This window comes from Rhinoderma darwinii, unplaced genomic scaffold, assembly GCF_050947455.1.
Source record: "Rhinoderma darwinii isolate aRhiDar2 unplaced genomic scaffold, aRhiDar2.hap1 Scaffold_699, whole genome shotgun sequence".
NCBI lineage: Eukaryota > Metazoa > Chordata > Amphibia > Anura > Rhinodermatidae > Rhinoderma > Rhinoderma darwinii.
The window spans coordinates 107,821-130,264 of record NW_027464259.1 but is presented as its reverse complement, the minus strand read 5'-3'; the positions used below and the strand labels follow the sequence as shown (position 1 = coordinate 130,264).

The 22,444-nt window shown below is 37.9% G+C and overlaps 2 protein-coding genes across 3 annotated transcripts in view; both read right to left on the bottom strand.

The window, feature by feature from the left end:
- The window catches only part of CHRDL2 (chordin like 2), a 141,417-nt gene that overhangs the window by 11,831 nt on the left and 107,142 nt on the right, over window positions 1-22,444 (bottom strand). For both annotated transcript variants that reach the window (XM_075849166.1, XM_075849165.1), the window contains exons 6-10: window positions 20,563-20,618; window positions 18,182-18,353; window positions 17,292-17,486; window positions 16,378-16,560; window positions 14,544-14,636 (exon numbers count right to left, since the gene is read on the bottom strand). In XM_075849166.1, coding sequence (XP_075705281.1) covers window positions 14,544-14,636; window positions 16,378-16,560; window positions 17,292-17,486; window positions 18,182-18,353; window positions 20,563-20,618 — 699 coding nt within the window. The remainder of the gene's footprint in view (window positions 1-14,543; window positions 14,637-16,377; window positions 16,561-17,291; window positions 17,487-18,181; window positions 18,354-20,562; window positions 20,619-22,444) is intronic.
- Window positions 1,280-4,100, bottom strand: LOC142728926 (uncharacterized). The gene has a single exon (XM_075849167.1). It carries the CDS (start codon window positions 4,098-4,100, stop codon window positions 1,413-1,415), a length of 2,688 nt encoding a protein of 895 aa, XP_075705282.1. The 3' UTR covers window positions 1,280-1,412.

Here is a 22,444-nt window from a genome sequence, read left to right as displayed (position 1 = left end):
TGGTGCCTTCTTTTGATGCAAGTTGTTGATGGCCTCAATAACTTCCTCCACTGTCAATTCTGCTGTCAAGGGTGAAAAATCCACATTAGCAGTATCAGGGCTTGGAGTTGCCCTTAAAAATTGAGTCATTTTCTCTTTATCCAATATCTTCTTCTGAAACACGACAGAATAGTAGGATTTCACCACACCCAGAATGCCCTCCCGAGATTCCTGAAGAACACCCTGGGAATCCACCAAACCTGTGACCACTCTGTTTTTTACCTGGTCTTGGCAACTTTCAAACGGATCAGGCTTCCCTAAACGCCCATAATCCCTCTCCAGAAGCAGGGACGTGTACCTACTATACTGATACTGCTTGATCTCAGATTTCAGCCGATCAATCTTTGCTCTGTCATCCTTATCCTCTGAACAAAGTGACTCCAGTTCCCTACGCAGCTTCAGATACTGGCTGTACTTACTCCTGCCTCTATTAATGGACAGTCTCTTTAAGAGCGATGCAATGTCCTTCTTGACATCCTCCCACCAGTCAGCAGCACCATCGTAAAAATCTACTCTCTCCAATTGACTTTGCAAAAGGGAGACAACACAACTCTGCACATGACTATCGTCCAAGAGACTAGAGTTAAGTTTCCATAGCCCCCTACCAATGTCTGGCCGTTTAGTGGCTCCTAAGCAGAAACACAGTGCCATATGGTCTGAATAAGGCACCACTTTTTCACTTATCCCAGTAACCATCTCTGTAGCGTTGACAAAAGCCAAATCGATCCTACTGTTCCTGTCCGCACAACAATATGTGAATTTTGGCTTCCTACCACCCTGTGTGAAGACATCACTCAAGCCTGCCTGTAAGATCATTTTATTTAGGACATTCGAGTCCCTGGTCACTGCTCTGCCAGAGGATCTGTCACCTGCTGTCCTCGTGACATTGAAATCCCCAGCCATCACCACAGGAACAGAGGTAAAGACATATGGTTTCACATCATTAAAAAGCTGGACCCTGTCGGTCACTGTCTGTGGGCCATATATATTAATGAGTCGGAGCCTTCTACCGTGGATTGTAACTTCTAGGACCAGACACCGTCCCATACACACCTCCGTTAACCTATGTACAGTCACATCATTGGTGTTAAACAGTATAGCGACCCCGGCATAAGGCTCCACAGCCAGTGACCAGAAAGAAGGACCGGACCTCCACTCTCTCTCCGCCTCACATATAAGCCCTATTGTGGTTAAACGAGTCTCTTGTAAGAAGATGACATCTGCATCCAGATATCGGAGATGATCATAGACTGTAAACCTCGTCTTCCTCACTTTAATACTGTTTACATTGCTGGAAGCAACTTTTAAGGAAAACCCGGCCATCAGAGCACAACACAAAAAGAAAAGCAAATAAATGACCCCCATCATAATGGCTAAGAATTGGGGTCACTCTGCCGACCACCTGTTTCCATATCCAACGGTCCTGGGGTTTCTACAGTGCAAGGTTTCTTTTTTATTAAGGGATGGTCCCTTGTGTCTTCTTCGTATTCACCATCTATTTTTAATAACTCTCGTTCAAAATCCCCATCTGACTCTGACAGGACACTGAATCTATTAGATACGACCATTACTTCTGCTCTGGTCCCTTTCTTCCTGCCTCTTACCTCCTCTCCCTCAGGCTTACGAGAGGACGTGTCTTTTTTTTTCCTCTTATTCTGCATACCCCTCCTTTCCTCAGATGGTAATGCAGAAGAAGAGGCTGCCGGTGGCTGGTCCCGAGGGACAACTTCCATGGTCTCCTGTGTACTGTCCGACTGCTGGTGTTCTGGACCTGGATGACCTGACTCCTGCTGGACCTCCTGTCTGGTCATTATTGACCCTGACATTAGAGCCTCCTCCTCTACAGCGTCCGTCTCAGTCATAAACTCCTCAACCGGAATCTGTTTACAGATATTGTGCCACGCGTCAGGACAGTCCCTGTGCGGGTGACCCACCCTCCCACACAGATTACATCGGACATTCTGACAGTTGGAACTTAGATGGCCAATTTCACCGCACAGGTTACACTTTACCACGGTGCAGATGTTTGCCAGGTGACCGGTCTTACCACACTTGAAGCACTTTCTGGGTTGACCAGGATAAAAGCAAACACCCTTTTCTCTCCCAATGAAGAAGGAATTGGGTAAATGTAACGTCACATTGTTATGCTGGCGCAGTTTTACCAGAACCCTCCACCCTCCAGTCCAGATACCATCAGCGTCTCTGTTCTTGGTCAGGTCAGACACCAGGTCACAGTGCCGTCTGAGCCAGACCACAATATCCTGGGGAGGAACAGCTTCATTCCAAAAAATGATGTTGACACCAACGGTATCTGGCTTGGACACTGGAATAAAGCTAAATTTGTCCCAACCGGTTTTGTCCCTGAACTTGGAAAAATGTGCCCAGAATCTATCCAAGTCAGGCGTAAGCTTAAAGCTGACATCGTAGCCCTGTCTGTCTGGTAGATTTATTACTGCCAAGATATTTGCTGGCACAAAACCCATCTGGTGACACAGAAGTTCTCGGACCACAAACCTCCTATCTGGAAGGTCCTCCTTGGCGCCCTTGTGCTTGAACCTCACCACATTCCTCCTTTTAAAGGCCTGGCCTGTATAGCTAGCGCCAGAGGTAAAAGATGGAGCACCGCGGCTCCAGGCATTTCTGGGAGGAGGCTGGCGGGTCTCACTGTCCTGACTTATAGGGCGAGTGTCTGCTCTAGAGGGGTCTGTCACACCTTGTGTACTTACAATTAGAGGGGGGAAATCAAGCACATTATTCTGAACATCTTCTGACCCATCAACCTCTATGTCATCATCAGATAAACCTACATCATACACAAGCCGTGCGTTCCCTCCAACCAACAACCCTTCAGGTACATTCCCACTCCCCCCAGTCTGTGCCCCAGCAGTACAGCTCTGCTGTGTCAGCGCATCATCCTGACCCATGGATGAACGTCCACTGTCCTGTTGTGCTGGGCATCCTGGGACTTGTGGTGCCTGTGCTGGTATCCGACTTCCATGCCCCTGTTCAGACACAGCTGCAGATTTTTGCCGTTTTTCTTTCTCCTCTTTCTGTGCGTCCGCTTCTAGAAATGAGAACCTTGCAGGTTGCAGCACTAGTCTGGTCTCTGGCCGGGGATCATCGGGGAAAATATCTGACCCCGAGTCCGCCTCAGAGAATCTGAACTCTGGATCAAAGTTCTGTCTGTCGGTCATAGTAGAAAACCGTTCCTTGTTTTTATAGGATTCTGCGAGTGGCCCCATCCTCTCCAGGACACCGTCCATCTCCCCCACCACTTGTGCGAGTTGCATCCCGAGTGAGTAAAGCTGAGCAGCATATACGGCTTCATTCTTAGGATTGGCGTTCTTCAGTTTATATTCACAGTCAATTTGTATTTGCAGCATTTGTTTTTGGCTCTGTAACTCTCCCATCCTCCTCACCAGAGCAGGGATTTCCTCCGCCAGTTGCAGCTCAGGCGCACGCTCTGTCTCTTTAGACTGTGGGCTCTGCTGGTGCAGGATCTCAGGCTGTCTGAATGCCGCTGACCCCTCCAGATTAACCGTCCCAGCTCCTCTGGTCTCACACCCTGCTGGATCACACTCTCCAAGGCTTGTAACAGTTGTAGAAACACCTTGAGTATTCCTTGCAGGTTTTGCCTCCACAGACTTTTCAATGTTTTTACTGCTGCTAGACCTTGTGCGGCCTGAGCACGCCACGCTGGCCACCCATTCACTCTGCTGCAATGTCAGTCTCTCCAGGGATGTTCTCCGCTGTCTGGATGCTGGAGGGGTGAGCTGCACCCCAGGTGCCTGCAATGTGCTCTGCCCCCCCAGTGCTTCACTCTCACAAGTACTTTTTACTGCTGCAACATTAGCTTTACTCACTTTACATTCTTCATCTTCCTTCCTTGTGCTGCTGGTGCTTCCATCCTGAGTGTTACAATGCTCAACATTCACTTTGGGACTTGTATCCACATTAGAAAGAGCCTGGGAGTTTTCTCCCAGTAGAGGCCTGGAAGCCTGGGCCTTGCGTGGGGAGAGTCCCCGCCCGGGGTGGCCCCGCCCTGGGCTATCTCCAGACATGAGGAGAGCTACAGACACACAACCTCACAGCAAGGAGGCAGTATTATAGTAGTCATATTCTTGTATATAGGAGGCAGTATTATAGTAGTTATATTCTTGTATATAGGAGCAGTATTATAGCAGTTATATTCTTGTATATAAGGAGCAGTATTATAGTAGTTATATTCTTGTATATAGGGGCAGTATTATAGTAGTTATATTCTTGTATATAGGGGCAGTATTATAGTAGTTATATTCTTGTATATAGGGAGCAGTATTATAGTAGTTATATTCTTATATATAGGAGCAGTATTATAGTAGTTATATTCTTGTATATAGGGGCAGTATTATAGTAGTTATATTCTTGTATATAGGGGCAGTATTATAGTAGTTATATTCTTGTATATAGGGAGCAGTATTATAGTAGTTATATTCTTGTATATAGGGGCAGTATTATAGTAGTTATATTCTTGTATATAGGGGCAGTATTATAGTAGTTGTATTCTTGTATATAGGAGCAGTATTATAGTAGTTTTATTCTTGTATATAGGGGCAGTATTATAGTAGTTATATTCTTGTATATAGGAGCAGTATTATAGTAGTTATATTCTTGTATATAGGAGCAGTATTATTGTAGTTATATTCTTGTATATAGGGAGCAGTATTATAGTAGATATATTCTTGTATATAGGGAGCAGTATTATAGTAGTTATATTCTTGTATATAGGGGCAGTATTATAGTAGTTATAATCTTGTATATAGGAGGCAGTATTATAGTAGTTATATTCTTGTATATAGGGGCAGTATTATAGTAGTTATATTCTTGTATATAGGGGCAGTATTATAGTAGTTATATTCTTGTATATAGGGGCAGCATTATAGTAGTTATATTCTTGTATATAGGGGCAGTATTATAGCAGTTATATTCTTGTATATAGGGGGCAGTATTATAGTAGTTATATTCTTGTATATAGGGGCAGTATTATAGTAGGTATATTCTTGTATATAGGGGGCAGTATTATAGTAGTTATATTCTTGTACATAGGGGCAGTATTATAGTAGTTATATTCTTGTACATAGGGGGCAGTATTATAGTAGTTATATTCTTGTATATAGGGGGCAGTATTATAGTAGTTATATTCTTGTATATAGGGGCAGTATTATAGTAGTTATATTCTTGTATATAGGGAGCAGTACTATAGTAGTTATATTCTTGTATATAGGGGCAGTATTATAGTAGTTATATTCTTGTATATAGGAGCAGTATTATAGTAGTTATATTCTTGTATATAGGGGGCAGTATTATAGTAGTTATATTCTTGTATATAGGGGGCAGTATTATAGTAGTTATATTCTTGTATATAGGAGCATTACTATAGTAGTTATACTCTTGTATATAGGGGCAGTATTATAGTAGTTAAATTCTTGTATATAGGAGGCAGTATTATAGTAGGTATATTCTTGTATATAGGGGGCAGTATTATAGTAGTTATATTCTTGTATATAGGGGCAGTATTATAGTAGTTATATTCTTGTACATAGGGGGCAGTATTATAGTAGTTATATTCTTGTACATAGGGGGCAGTATTATAGTAGTTATATTCTTGTATATAGGAGCAGTACTATAGTAGTTATACTCGTGTATATAGGGGCAGTATTATAGTAGTTATATTCTTGTATATAGGGAGCAGTACTATAGTAGTTATATTCTTGTATATAGGGGCAGTATTATAGTAGTTATATTCTTGTATATAGGAGCAGTATTATAGTAGTTATATTCTTGTATATAGGGGGCAGTATTATAGTAGTTATATTCTTGTATATAGGGGCATTATTATAGTAGCTATATTCTTGTATATAGGGGGCAGTATTATAGTAGTTATACTCTTGTATATAGGATCAGTATTATAGTAGTTATATTCTTGTATATAGGGAGCAGTATTATAGTAGTTATATTCTTGTATATAGGGAGCAGTATTATAGTAGTTATATTCTTGTATATAGGGGCAGTATTATAGTAGTGATATTCTTGTATATAGGAGGCAGTATTATAGTAGTGATATTCTTGTATATAGGAGCAGTATTATAGTAGTTATATTCTTGTATATAGGGGGCAGTATTATAGTAGTTATATTCTTGTATATAGGGGGCAGTATTATAGTAGTTATATTCTTGTATATAGGGGGCAGTATTATAGTAGTTATATTCTTGTATATAGGGGGCAGTATTATAGTAGTTATATTCTTGTATATAGGGGGCAGTATTATAGTAGTTATATTCTTGTATATAGGGGCAGTATTATAGTAGTTATATTCTTGTATATAGGAGCAGTATTATAGTAGTTATATTCTTGTATATAGGGGGCAGTATTATAGTAGTTATATTCTTGTATATAGGGGCAGTATTATAGTAGTGATATTCTTGTATATAGGAGGCAGTATTATAGTAGTGATATTCTTGTATATAGGAGGAAGTATTATAGTAGTTATATTCTCGTATATAGGGAGCAGTATTATAGTAGTTATATTCTTGTATATAGGGAGCAGTATTATAGTAGTTATATCGTCGTATATAGGAGCAGTATTATAGTAGTTATATTCTTGTATATAGGAGCAGTATTATAGTAGTTATATTCTTGTATATAGGAGCAGTATTATAGTAGTTATATTCTTGTATATAGGGGGCAGTATTATAGTAGTTATATTCTTGTATATAGGAGCAGTATTATAGTAGTTATATTCTTGTATATAGGGAGCAGTATTATAGTAGTTATATTCTTGTATATAGGGAGCAGTATTATAGTAGTTATATTCTTGTATATAGGGAGCAGTATTATAGTAGTTATATCGTCGTATATAGGAGCAGTATTATAGTAGTTATATTCTTGTATATAGGAGCAGTATTATAGTAGTTATATTCTTGTATATAGGGGGCAGTATTATAGTAGTTATATTCTTGTATATAGGAGCAGTATTATAGTAGTTATATTCTTGTATATAGGGAGCAGTATTATAGTAGTTATATTCTTGTATATAGGGAGCAGTATTATAGTAGATATATTCTTGTATATAGGGAGCAGCATTATAGTAGTTATATTCTTGTATATAGGGACAGTATTATAGTAGTTATATTCTTGTATATAGGGGCAGTACTATAGTAGTTGTATTCTTGTATAAAGGGAGCAGTATTATAGTAGATATATTCTTGTATATAGGAGCAGTATTATAGCAGTTATATTCTTGTATATAGGGAGCAGTATTATAGTAGTTATATTCTTGTATATAGGAGGCAGTATTATAGTAGTTATATTCTTGTATATAGGGAGCTGTATTATAATAGATATATTCTTGTATGTAGGAGGCAGTATTATAGTAGTTATATTCTTGTATATAGGGGCAGTATTATAGTAGTTATATTCTTGTATATAGGAGCAGTATTATTGTAGTTATATTCTTGTATATAGGAGTAGTATTATAGTAGTTATATTCTTGCATATAGGGGGCAGTAATATAGTAGTTATATTCTTGTATATAGGGGCAGTATTATAGTAGTTATATTCTTGTATATAGGGGCAGTATTATAGTGGTTATATTCTTGTATATAGGAGCAGTATTATAGTAGTTATATTCTTGTATATAGGAGGCAGTATTATAGTAGTGATATTCTTGTATATAGGAGGCAGTATTATAGTAGTTATATTCTCGTATATAGGGAGCAGTATTATAGTAGTTATATTCTTGTATATAGGGAGCAGTATTATAGTAGTTATATCGTCGTATATAGGAGCAGTATTATAGTAGTTATATTCTTGTATATAGGAGCAGTATTATAGTAGTTATATTCTTGTATATAGGAGCAGTATTATAGTAGTTATATTCTTGTATATAGGGGGCAGTATTATAGTAGTTATATTCTTGTATATAGGAGCAGTATTATAGTAGTTATATTCTTGTATATAGGAGCAGTATTATAGTAGTTATATTCTTGTATATAGGGAGCAGTATTATAGTAGTTATATTCTTGTATATAGGGAGCAGTATTATAGTAGTTATATCGTCATATATAGGAGCAGTATTATAGTAGTTATATTCTTGTATATAGGAGCAGTATTATAGTAGTTATATTCTTGTATATAGGAGCAGTATTATAGTAGTTATATTCTTGTATATAGGGGGCAGTATTATAGTAGTTATATTCTTGTACATAGGGGCAGTATTATAGTAGTTATATTCTTGTACATAGGGAGCAGTATTATAGTAGTTATATTCTTGTATATAGGGAGCAGTATTATAGTAGTTATATCGTCATATATAGGAGCAGTATTATAGTAGTTATATTCTTGTATATAGGAGCAGTATTATAGTAGTTATATTCTTGTATATAGGAGCAGTATTATAGTAGTTATATTCTTGTATATAGGGAGCAGTATTATAGTAGTTATATTCTTGTATATAGGGAGCAGTATTATAGTAGTTATATCGTCATATATAGGAGCAGTATTATAGTAGTTATATTCTTGTATATAGGAGCAGTATTATAGTAGTTATATTCTTGTATATAGGAGCAGTATTATAGTAGTTATATTCTTGTATATAGGGGGCAGTATTATAGTAGTTATATTCTTGTATATAGGAGGCAGTATTATAGTAGTTATATTCTTGTATATAGGGGCAGTATTATAGTAGTGATATTCTTGTATATAGGGGCAGTATTATAGTAGTTATATTCTTGTATATAGGGGGCAGTATTATAGTAGTTATATTCTTGTATATAGGGGCAGTATTATAGTAGTTATATTCTTGTATATAGGAGCAGTACTATAGTAGTTATATTCTTGTATACAGGGGCAGTATTATAGTAGTTATATTCTTGTATACAGGGGCAGTATTCTAGTAGTTATATTCCTGTATATAGGGGCAGTATTATAGTAGTTATATTCTTGTATACAGGGGCAGTATTATAGTAGTTATATTCTTGTATATAGGGGCAGTATTATAGTAGTTATATTCTTGTATATAGGAGGAGTATTATAGTAGTTATATTCTTGTATATAGGAGCAGTATTATAGTAGTTATATTCTTGTACATAGGGGCAGTATTATAGTAGTTATATTCTTGTATATAGGGGCAGTATTATAGTCTTATATATAGGGGCAGTATTATAGTAATTATATTCTTGTATATAGGGAGCAGTACTATAGTAATTATATTCTTGTATATAGGGAGCAGTACTATAGTAATTATATTCTTGTATATAGGGAGCAGTACTATAGTAGTTATATTCTTGTATATAGGAGCAGTATTATAGTAGTTATATTCTTGTATATAGGGGGCAGTATTATAGTAGTTATATTCTTGTATATAGGGGAGAGTATTATAGTAGTTATATTCTTGTATATAGGAGCATTACTATAGTAGTTATACTCTTGTATATAGGGGCAGTATTATAGTAGTTAAATTCTTGTATATAGGAGGCAGTATTATAGTAGGTATATTCTTGTATATAGGGGGCAGTATTATAGTAGTTATATTCTTGTATATAAGGGCAGTATTATAGTAGTTATATTCTTGTACATAGGGGGCAGTATTATAGTAGTTATATTCTTGTATATAGGAGCAGTATTATAGTAGTTATATTCTTGTATATAGGGGCAGTATTATAGTAGTTATATTCTTGTATATAGGGGGCAGTATTATAGTAGTTATATTCTTGTATATAGGAGCAGTATTATAGTAGTTATATTCTTGTGTATAGGGGCAGTATTATAGTAGTTATATTCTTGTGTATAAGGGCAGTATTATAGTAGTTATAGTCTTGTATATAGGGGGCAGTATTATAGTAGCTATATTCTTGTATATAGGGAGCAGTATTATAGTAGTTATATTCTTGTATATAGGGGCAGTATTATAGTAGTTATATTCTTGTATATAGGGGCAGTATTATAGTAGTTATGTTCCTGTATATAGGGGCAGTATTATAGTAGTTATATTCTTGTATATAGGAGCAGTATTATAGTAGTTATATTCTTGTATATAGGGGGCAGTATTATAGTAGTTATATTCTTGTATATAGGGAGCTGTATTATAATAGATATATTCTTGTATGTAGGAGGCAGTATTGTAGTAGTTATATTCTTGTATATAGGGAGCAGTATTATAGTAGTTATACTCTTGTATATAGGGGGCAGTATTATAGTAGTTATATTCTTGTAAATAGGAGCAGTATTATAGTAGTTATATTCTTGTATATAGGGGCAGTATTATAGTAGTTATATTCTTGTATATAGGGGCAGTATTATAGTAGTTATATTCTTGTATATAGGGGCAGTATTATAGTAGTTATATTCTTGTATAAAGGAGCAGTATTATAGTAGTTATAGTCTTGTATATAGGGGGCAGTATTATAGTAGTTATATTCGTGTATATAGGGGGCAGTATTATAGTAGTTATATTCTTGTATATAGGAGGCAGTATTATAGTAGTTATATTCTTGTATATAGGAGACAGTATTATAGTAGTTATATTCTTGTATATAGGGAGCTGTATTATAGTATTTATATTATTGTATATAGGGGAGTATTATAATAGTTATATTCTTGTATATAGGGGGCAGTATTATAGTAGTTATATTCTTGTATATAGGGGCAGTATTATAGTAGTTATATTCTTGTATATAGGGAGCTGTATTATAATAGATATATTCTTGTATGTAGGAGGCAGTATTATAGTAGTTATATTCTTGTATATAGGGGCAGTATTATAGTAGTTATATTCTTGTATATAGGGGCAGTATTATAGTAGTTATATTCTTGTATATATGAGCAGTATTATAGTAGTTATATTATTGTATATAGGGGGCAGTATTATAGTAGTTATATTCTTGTATATAGGAGGCAGTATTATAGTAGTTATATTCTTGTATATAGGGAGCAGTATTATAGTAGTTATATTCTTGTATATAGGGGCAGTATAATAGTAGTTATATTCTTGTATATAGGAGGCAGTATTATAGTAGTTATATTCTTGGATATAGGGGGCAGTATTATAGTAGTTATATTCTTGTATATAGGGGCAGTATTATAGTAGTTATATTCTTGTATATAGGGGCAGTATTATAGTAGTTATATACTTGTATATAGGGGCAGTATTATAGTAGTTATATTCTTGTATATAGGAGCAGTATTATAGTAGTTATATTCTTGTATATAGGGGCAGTATTATAGTAGTTATATTCTTGTATATAGGGGAAGTATTATAGTAGTTATATTCTTGTATATAGGAGCAGTATTATAGTAGTTATATTCTTGTATATAGGGGTAGTATTATAGTAGTTATATTCTTGTATATAGGGGCAGTATTATAGTAGTTATATTCTTGTATATAGGAGCAGTATTATAGTAGTTATATTCTTGTATATAGGAGCGGTATTATAGTAGTTATATTCTTGTATATAGGGGGCAGTATTATAGTAGTTATATTCTTGTATATAGGGGCAGTATTATAGTAGTTATATTCTTGTACATAGGGGGCAGTATTATAGTAGTTATATTCTTGTACATAGGGGCAGTATTATAGTAGTTATATTCTTGTATATAGGGGGCAGTATTATAGTAGTTATATTCTTGTATATAGGAGCAGTATTATAGTAGTTATATTCTTGTATATAGGGGGCAGTATTATAGTAGTTATATTCTTGTATATATGAGCAGTATTATAGTAGTTATATTCTTGTATATAGGGGCAGTATTATAGTAGTTATATTCTTGTATATAGGGGCAGTATTATAGTAGTTATATTCTTGTATATAGGAGCAGTATTATAGTAGTTATATTCTTGTATATAGGAGCGGTATTATAGTAGTTATATTCTTGTATATAGGGGGCAGTATTATAGTAGTTATATTCTTGTATATAGGGGCAGTATTATAGTAGTTATATTCTTGTACATAGGGGGCAGTATTATAGTAGTTATATTCTTGTACATAGGGGGCAGTATTATAGTAGTTATATTCTTGTATATAGGGGGCAGTATTATATTAGTTATATTCTTGTATATAGGAGCAGTATTATAGTAGTTATATTCTTGTATATAGGGGGCAGTATTATAGTAGTTATATTCTTATATATAGGGGCAGTATTATAGTAGTTATATTCTTGTATATAGGGGGCAGTATTATAGTAGTTATATTCTTGTATATAGGAGCAGTATTATAGTAGTTATATTCTTGTATATAGGGGCAGTATTATAGTAGTTATATACTTGTATATAGGAGGCAGTATTATAGTAGTTATAGTCTTGTATATAGGAGCAGTATTATAGTAGTTATATTCTTGTATATAGGGGCAGTATTATAGTAGTTATATTCTTGTATATAGGAGCAGTATTATAGTAGTTATATTCTTGCATACAGGGGGCAGTATTATAGTAGTTATATTCTTGTATATAGGAGCAGTATTATAGTAGTTATATTCTTATATATAGGGGCAGTATTATAGTAGTTATATTCTTGTATATAGGGGCAGTATTATAGTAGTTATATTCTTGTATATAGGGGGCAGTATTATAGTAGTTATATTCTTGTATATAGGAGCAGTATTATAGTAGTTATATTCTTGTATATAGGAGCAGTATTATAGTAGTTATATTCTTGTATATAGGGGGCAGTATTATAGTAGTTATATTCTTGTATATAGGAGCAGTATTATAGTAGTTATATTCTTGTATATAGGGGCAGTATTATAGTAGTTATATACTTGTATATAGGAGGCAGTATTATAGTAGTTATAGTCTTGTATATAGGAGCAGTATTATAGTAGTTATATTCTTGTATATAGGGGCAGTATTATAGTAGTTATATTCTTGTATATAGGAGCAGTATTATAGTAGTTATATTCTTGCATACAGGGGGCAGTATTATAGTAGTTATATTGTTGTATATAGGAGCAGTATTATAGTAGTTATATTCTTGTATATAGGAACAGTACTGTAGTAGTTATATTCTTGTATATAGGGGGCAGTATTATAGTAGTTATATTCTTATATATAGGGGCAGTATTATAGTAGTTATATTCTTGTATATAGGGGCAGTATTATAGTAGTTATATTCTTGTATATAGGGGGCAGTATTATAGTAGTTATATTCTTGTATATAGGAGCAGTATTATAGTAGTTATATTCTTGTATATAGGAGCAGTATTATAGTAGTTATATTCTTGTATATAGGGGGCAGTATTATAGTAGTTATATTCTTGTATATAGGAGCAGTATTATAGTAGTTATATTCTTGTATATAGGGGCAGTATTATAGTAGTTATATACTTGTATATAGGAGGCAGTATTATAGTAGTTATAGTCTTGTATATAGGAGCAGTATTATAGTAGTTATATTCTTGTATATAGGGGCAGTATTATAGTAGTTATATTCTTGTATATAGGAGCAGTATTATAGTAGTTATATTCTTGCATACAGGGGGCAGTATTATAGTAGTTATATTCTTGTATATAGGAGCAGTATTATAGTAGTTATATTCTTGTATATAGGAGCAGTATTATAGTAGTTATATTCTTGTATATAGGAACAGTACTGTAGTAGTTATATTCTTGAATATAGGAGATGTCAGTTGTTGTCAGTGAATGGAATCATTCCAAATGCTAAAAAAAAAATGTAGTACAGACCTGATACTTTCCACAGCTAAGGTTTTGTTACTATTGTATCCAGTCTAGACAATCCTGTGGACTCTAGACTGATACATTTTAACTGCACTGATACATTGCAACAAACTACGAGGACATAAGAAAGATTTGTGCTGCTGATGTATTTACCTTACAGAGAACAGCCTATACTGAATGCAATTGTAACAAATGCTCAGCTGTGAGAAGTATTAGATCTATATGACTTTTCAGCCTCTGTTTCCTTTCACGTACAGAAAGCAGAGATTTTGAAAATGGTTATGATTGAAGTCCAGAATATATTAAAAAATTTCAGAACTCTCCATTATACAATTCTTTTACTTTATGGAATACGGAAAATATCACCAAATCGTATTAATTTGGGGGATAAGCAGTCACTAAACATAAGTGATGCCGCTTATCTGCAGAGGATAAAATATTAGACCAGTGATGCTCTTGTCTGTCTGATTCTTTTTTCCAAAATTCCTGCCAGTCTCCATAAACATTTGATTGTTGGAAGAAATGCAACTATAATATCTAATGTCTAAGGGAAGCAATGCATGATGGGTACAGCAATCTGGCGGCAGCCTGTAGGCTTCTTTTACTTATAGGCTTCCTTCTCCTCCTATAGCCCCGTTACTTTACACAGACGTCATGTTAATGGCAACAAATCACCATAAAGGATTTCCATTCAATTAGTGCGTCTGTATGATGTTACACTATATCAAAGCTGAAATTTAGGGGGCCGACCTTCACCCACTGCACATAAACCTCACACATGATCATTGAAAATCACCTTCGCTCGTTCTGGTCACTAGCCGGAAATGTTCTGATTCTTGCTTAAAGTCTTGTTTCGCCACCTTTTTTATCTGGATTAAGTGGAAAATCCCTGCAAGAAAAGAGAAAAACCCCATAATCTGAGTGGAACACGGAGGTTCATTTACATTTATTATGTTACACCAATGTCACAATATACATTACATCACTGATCTTAGTTGTATCCTGTATTATACTCCAGAGCTGCACTCACTATTCTGCTGGTGAAGTCACTGTGTACATACATTACATTACTTATCCTGTACTGATCCTGAGTTACATCCTGTATTATACTCTAGAGCTGCACTCACTATTCTGCTGGTGGAGTCACTGTGTACATACATTACTTATCCTGTACTGATCCTGAGTTACATCCTGTATTATACTCCAGAGCTGCACTCACTATTCTGCTGGTGGAGTCACTGTGTACATACATTACTTATCCTGTACTGATCCTGAGTTACATCCTATATTATACTCCAGAGCTGTACTCACTATTCTGCTGGTGGAGTCACTGTGTACATACATTACATTACGTACCCTGTACTGATCCTGAGTTACATCCTGTATTATACTCCAGAGCTGCGCTCACTATTCTGCTGGTGGAGTCACTGTGTACATACATTACATTACGTATCCTGTACTGATCCTGAGTTACATCCTGTATTATACTCCAGAGCTGCACTCACTATTCAGCTGGTGGAGTCACTGTGTACATACATTACAATGCTTACCCTGTACTGATCCTGAGTTACATCCTGTATTATACTCCAGAGCTGCGCTCACTATTCTGCTGGTGGAGTCACTGTGTACATACATTACATTACTTATCCTGTACTGATCCCGAGTTACATCCTGTATTATACTCCAGAGCTGCACTCACTATTCTGCTGGTGGAATCACTGTGTACATACATTACATTACTTATCCTGTACTGATCCTGAGTTATATCCTGTATTATACTCCAGAGCTGCACTCACTATTCTGCTGGTGGAGTCACTGTGTACACACATTACATTACTTATCCTGTACTGATCCTGAGTTAATCCTGTATTATGCTCCAGGGCTGCACTCACTATTCTGCTGGTGGAGTCACTGTGTACATACATTACATTACTTATCCTGTACTGATCCCGAGTTACATCCTGTATTATACTCCAGAGCTGCACTCACTATTCTGCTGGTGGAATCACTGTGTACATACATTACATTACTTATCCTGTACTGATCCTGAGTTATATCCTGTATTATACTCCAGAGCTGCACTCACTATTCTGCTGGTGGAGTCACTGTGTACATACATTACATTACTTATCCTGTACTGATCCTGAGTTATATCCTGTATTATACTCCAGAGCTGCACTCACTATTCTGCTGGTGGAGTCACTGTGTACACACATTACATTACTTATCCTGTACTGATCCTGAGTTAATCCTGTATTATGCTCCAGGGCTGCACTCACTATTCTGCTGGTGGAGTCACTGTGTACATACATTACATTACTTATCCTGTACTGATCCTGAGTTACATCCTGTATTATACTCCAGAGCTGCACTCACTATTCTGCTGGTGGAGTCACTGTGTACATACATTACATTACTTATCCTGTACTGATCCTGAGTTAATCCTGTATTATGCTCCAGGGCTGCACTCACTATTCTGCTGGTGGAGAATAGGAAGTGCAGCTCTGGAGTATAATACAAGAGGCATAAAAAGTGGGTGTGGTCTCTAAGAAGAGGTAGTACTGGTGACATTTATTAAGAAAAAGAAAATATGAGACAATGTGCTGGGATGACGGGAGGAGAGGATTCACCTTTCACCATTTTCCAGACATAAATCTCTACATCTTCTGACGCTTCTTTTTCAATGGCGATTTTTCTGAGGTTCTCTTTCTGGTTTCCGTGGCTGGGGGACATGTACATGTAGACCAGGATCTTGTTGGGGTTCTTCACACATCTGGTGGAGACGACCTCAGCTGTTGGCTTCACTTTATTATCTGGTGGGGCACACGAGATGCTGGGTTATATATATATATATATATTTAGGCAACGTTACATTATTATACTGCCGGTCAATGAGTACGTCATCTGGAAGGTTAGTTTGGTTCATCTTAAGTTTTCTGGTTCAAGACTAGAATGCCAGAATTACAGTAAAGACTGACACATATTCAGGTAAAGCAGTAAGCAAGAGGGATAATGTAACAAGGCCGATTTAGAGGCCATTCAGAGTATGTGGATACCTGGATGACAATCCCTACAGACACTGTAATAGCTGCATCGGATGGTGGTCACCCAGTATCTGTTACTTGCTTAAAAGATCGAGAAAGTTTAGAAACACATGAGTGGAATATGACAAGACTTCACACAATAAGATGAATTAGGGACTTAAAGGGGATCTCCACTCTGGATAATCCATACTTGTTATGAGGTTCCTTTGACAATAAATTGATCATAAAGTCTCCCCCTTCTGAGATCCCAGCGATCATCTTTAATCTGTGGAGTACCTGGCAGTAAGTGTTCAGTTTCCCTGCAGCGCCACCTCAGGTGAAATTAAGTATTACACAGTGTCCATTCATATCAATGTGTTATCTGTGTAATACAGGACAGGACAGGTCCTCCAGAAGAAGAGACGCTCTATGTAACCGATCTCCACTCTGACCAAGAGATGAGGATCCTGAACAGGGGATGCCCCCTCTATTAATAAGGGGCCGTGAGAATGAGCCCTTACCCTGGCAGACCTTGCAGCACTTTCCTTCCACCTTCTCCGGAAACTCGCAGGGGTATTGCTCGGGACAGGTGACTCGCTGACAATCCTGGTTCCCGTCTTTACACGTGCACACGATGCATGGAATCGCTCCAAAATTTCGGAAGACGGGGTGCCAGACCTCACTGTGGGAAAACGTCTTCCCGTTATAGACGCACGCTGAGGGGAGAGAATCAGCAACAACCAAGGATTATACCGGGACCTGCAGGAGAACTTACACTCTATGTGCGGCAGATTCCTGATAATCCTCTTTATCCTTGTAGTTTATAATTATTATGTCTATAATTTATCTCTCCATATACTGATATCCTGCTGAGCGTCTGCTGATACAATGCGGCCAATCTGAACAAGCAGAGTTGCAGTGTAAAGCATGGGGGACGGCAGAGCAGCAGCCTGAGCCTTAGGTGAGAGGGGAAGTGGATTTCCGTCCCTTAGACCCCAAGATCATTGCTGTAGCCCCAATAGAGCAGTGCTGCAGTGTAAAGCATGGGGGACGACAGAGCAGAAGCCTTAGGTGAGAGGGGAAGTGGATTTCCGTCCCTTAGACCCCAAGATCATTGCTGTAGCCCAATAGAGCAGTGCTGCAGTGTAAAGCATGGGGGAGGGATATAGCTATGTCTTAATGGAGCACAGCTTGTTCCACCAGTAGGAGAATGAGGTCAGGTGACTTCAGTAATGTGAAGAATTACTGGTGAAGCTTAGGGTCTATTCTCATTTTCAATAAATCATGGCAAAAAAAAACCAAAAAAACAGTTTTGTGAAAATCGCAGCAAAATACGCAAAGTGTGAATAGTATTAGAGTTTTATTCTCAGCCCGGAGACCCCTCTCCCTCCCAGATGACAGTAATGCTCACCTTTCTTATGTTTCTCCTTCATCAGTATCTTTATCGTCGTCCCCCCTCCCCCTCCTTTCTGTTTGAAGCTGCGAGGGTTAAAACCCAGGGACGAGCTGATGATGGTGGATTCTGTAGCCCCCAATGTCTTTTTACTGAGCAGCTCGCTCAGACACTGGTCCTGGGAATGTCTCTGCGGGACACAAAACACACAACACGTCACAAACTACACAATCAGACATAATAGAGACAGTACTGATGGCCTTACAGTAGATGGTGCCCTGTGTGGTACATGATGGCACCCCCACAATATAGTGTTCTGCCATACAGTGTACAAATAACCCTACCATACAGTGCCAAAATATAAGAGCCATATAGTAAGGTTCCCAAATAACAGAGCCAAACATTATACAGTGCTCATATACTGCCATACAGTGCTCATATATGGCCATACAGTGCTCATATATGGCCATACAGTGCTCATATACTGCCATACAGTGCTCATATACTGCCATACAGTGCTCATATACCGCCATACAGTGCTCATATATCGCCATACAGTGCTCATATATGGCCATACAGTGCTCATATATGGCCATACAGTTCTCATACAATACCACCATACAGTGCTCATATACCATCATACAGTGCTCGTATATGGCCATACAGTGCTCATATATGGCCATACAGTTCTCATATAATACCACCATACAGTGCTTATATACCATACAGTGCTCATATACCGCCATACAGTGCTTATATACCGCCATAGAGTGCTCATATACCGCCATACAGTGCTCATATACCGCCATACAGTGCTCATATACCGCCATACAGTGCTCATATACCGCCATACAGTGCTCATATACCGCCATACAGTGACCATATACCACCATACAGTGTTCATATACTGCCATACAGTGCTCATATACTGCCATACAGTGCTCATATAATACCCCCATACAGTGCTCATATACTGCCATAAAGTGCTCATATACCACCATACAGTGCTCATATACGGTCATAAAGTGCTCATATACCGCCATACAGTGCTCATATACCGCCATAGTGTTCATATACTGATATAAAGTGCTCATATGCCACAATACAGTTCTCATATACCACCATAGAGTGCTCATATACTGCCATACAGTGCTCATATACCTCCATACAGTGACCATATACCACCATACAGTGTTCATATACCGCCATACAGTGCTCATATACTGCCATACAGTGCTCATATACTGCCATACAGTGCTCATATACCTCCATACATTGCTCATATACTGCCATACAGTGCTCATATAATACCCCCATACAGTGCTCATATACTGCCATAAAGTGCTCATATACCACCATACAGTGCTCATATACGGTCATAAAGTGCTCATATACCGCCATACAGTGCTCATATACCGCCATAGTGTTCATATACTGATATAAAGTGCTCATATGCCACAATACAGTTCTCATATACCACCATAGAGTGCTCATATACTGCCATACAGTGCTCATATACCACCATACAGTGTTCATATACTGCCATACAGTGCTCATATAACGCCATACAGTGCTCATATACCTCCATACAGTGACCATATACCACCATACAGTGTTCATATACTGCCATACATTGCTCATATACTGCCATACAGTGCTCATATACCACCATACAGTGCTCATATACCACTATACAGTGCTCATATACTGCCATACAGTGCTCATATACTGCCATACAGTGCTCATATACCACTATACAGTGCTCATATACTGCCATACAGTGTTCATATAGTGATATAAAGTGCTCATATACTGCCATACATTGCTCATATACTGCCATACAGTGCTCATATACCACCATACAGTGCTCATATACCACCATACAGTGCTCATATACTGCCATACAGTGCTCATATACCACCATACAGTGCTCATATACTGCCATACAGTGCTCATATACTGCCATACAGTGCTCATATACTGCCATACAGTGCTCATATACTGCCATACAGTAACCATATAACAGCTCTCACCTGTAGATAATAGTGGGGTGGTACCCCCATCCACCACATAACTGGACATGAAGAAAGGGGAGTTTAAATCCGACAACCCATTATAGGGTCACTCAAGACAGAAATGACGCAACACTAATAAATGACTGCCTCTAATAAGTTCTACTATGTAATATTCCTCCCTTCCTGGCTCTTGCACCGCTTGTGGGGTGACTGGTGGAGCAGGAGAAGGTCACATACTATCCCATTACATGGACATTTCCACACACAGGGGACAATCACACATAAGTATCTGAGGCCGGTCCTGGTCAGAGCTCTACAAGAAGTGGGGGGCAGCTCCAGCACCTGGCGGTAAATGTATCAGGAATAGAGCAGAATGTCACGTACAACACCTCTGTGTAACTGCAGCGGCTCCTCCTCCACCGAGCGCTCGTACGACCCATCTGAAAAACACAAATCACAGTTCAAAGGGCCGCTCCAACCTTATGTAAGTAATCCATAATCATCGTATAGTAAAAAGTATCAATTCCTCACTATTTTCAAGATCTCTGCTTGCTGTCAGTGATCAGCAACACTTTTCTTGACATCCAGGGGCTGGAAACCTATCCTGACTTTATACTTCTCACAGCTGAACATTTGTTACAATGTATCAGTGTAGATAGGAGTGATCAGCCCAGAGTCAAGGACTGGAGAGAGATTTCTGCACAGGTTACTCTCTGCACTGATACATTGTAACAGGTGCAGCAGCTGTGTGAGCAGGACACAGATTTTGTGCTACTTTTGAAGCCAAAGCCCCAAACGACGATGTACAGGAAGATATAATATTATCGTAAATTATAAGAATATTACACGGCATTTAGCACAGACCCTACAAAAGCTGCCTCAGTTGGGCATTGTGATTTATATTCTATATCATGTGGAGTAACTACACAAATACATTGTTTTACTCATCATGTCTTGTTCTCTAGTCACACCTAAAGCTGCATTTGCAATTCTGTTGGTTTTCTGTTAACTCTCAGGCTGCATAACCTCAAATCTCACTGCTGCCCCCTATAGTCCAGTGTCTGTACAAAACATGCTCTGCTGTGATGCATTGTGGGGAACCTTCACCAGTGAGCATGCACTCCAGTCACATCCACAGCTGCATTCATAATTCTGTTGGCTGTCCATACTGAACTGTAATCCCCACTCGACAGCTTTTACAAGACGCTGCGATGAATTGCATTGTGTGAGATGTAGCTTTTTCTACATTAGACATAGTGCTTGATGTGGACATATCCCATAATGCAACATCCACAGTGGTTGTAACTAGAGAACCCAAAGCAGTGCATCATGGGAAATGTTGTCAGACTATCGTACAGGGCGTAAAATAAACTATCCACCTCCCACAATGCACCACAGCACTGCATGTTCTGCCGAGACTCTGAACCACAAGGGGGATGTTAACAGGAAAGTTGTAAAATTTTAAATGCAGCTCTGGATGTGACTGGAGTCTTAGTCAGGGAAGCATTATGGTAAATGATAGAAACTCCAGTTGCTGCAGAACCTCTTGTTCAAAAGGAAAGAAAAATCAGCAGTGACTGATTAACTGAAAAGGGTCCCCTGTCTCATGGAGGTTCTGCAGCAGTCGGAGCAGCGTTTAAAACAGCTTACCCTTCTACTGAGGATCAGTGATTGACATGACCTCTACATAAAGAAGTTCTGCAGTAGCTGAAGTGTGTATTATGATGTTCTATAGCCATTGAGGTGTGTATTATGATGTTCTGCAGCAGCTGTGTGTATTACGAGGTTCTGCAGCATCTGAGGTGTGTATTATAAGGTTCTGCAGTAGCTGAAGTGTGTAATATGATGTTCTGCAGCAGCTGAGGTGCGTATTATGATGTTTTGCAGCAGCTGAGGTGTGTATTACAAGGTTCTGCAGCCGCTGAGGTATTATGAGGTTCTGCAGCAGCTGAGTTGTGGTATGAGGTTCTGCAGCAGCTGAGGTGTGTATTACAAGGTTCTGCAGCCGCTGAGGTATGTATTATGAGGTCCTGCGGCAGCTGAGGTGTATTTTGAGGTTCTGCAGCAGCTGAGGTGTATATTATGAGGTTATACAACAAGTGAGGTGTATATGATGAGGTTCTGCGGCAGCTGAGGTGTACATCATGAGGTCATACAACAGGTGATGTGTATATTATGAGGTTCTGCAGCAGCTGAGGTCTATTATGCAATACTCTGCTCCTTTTAAACACCTTTTAAATGCTTCTTGCCAATGATTAATATAGAG

Coding starts and splice junctions, on each gene's coding strand:
- LOC142728926 (XM_075849167.1), bottom strand. CDS start 4,100: ATGTCTGGAGATAGCCCAGGGCGGGGCCACCCCGGGCGGGGACTCTCC.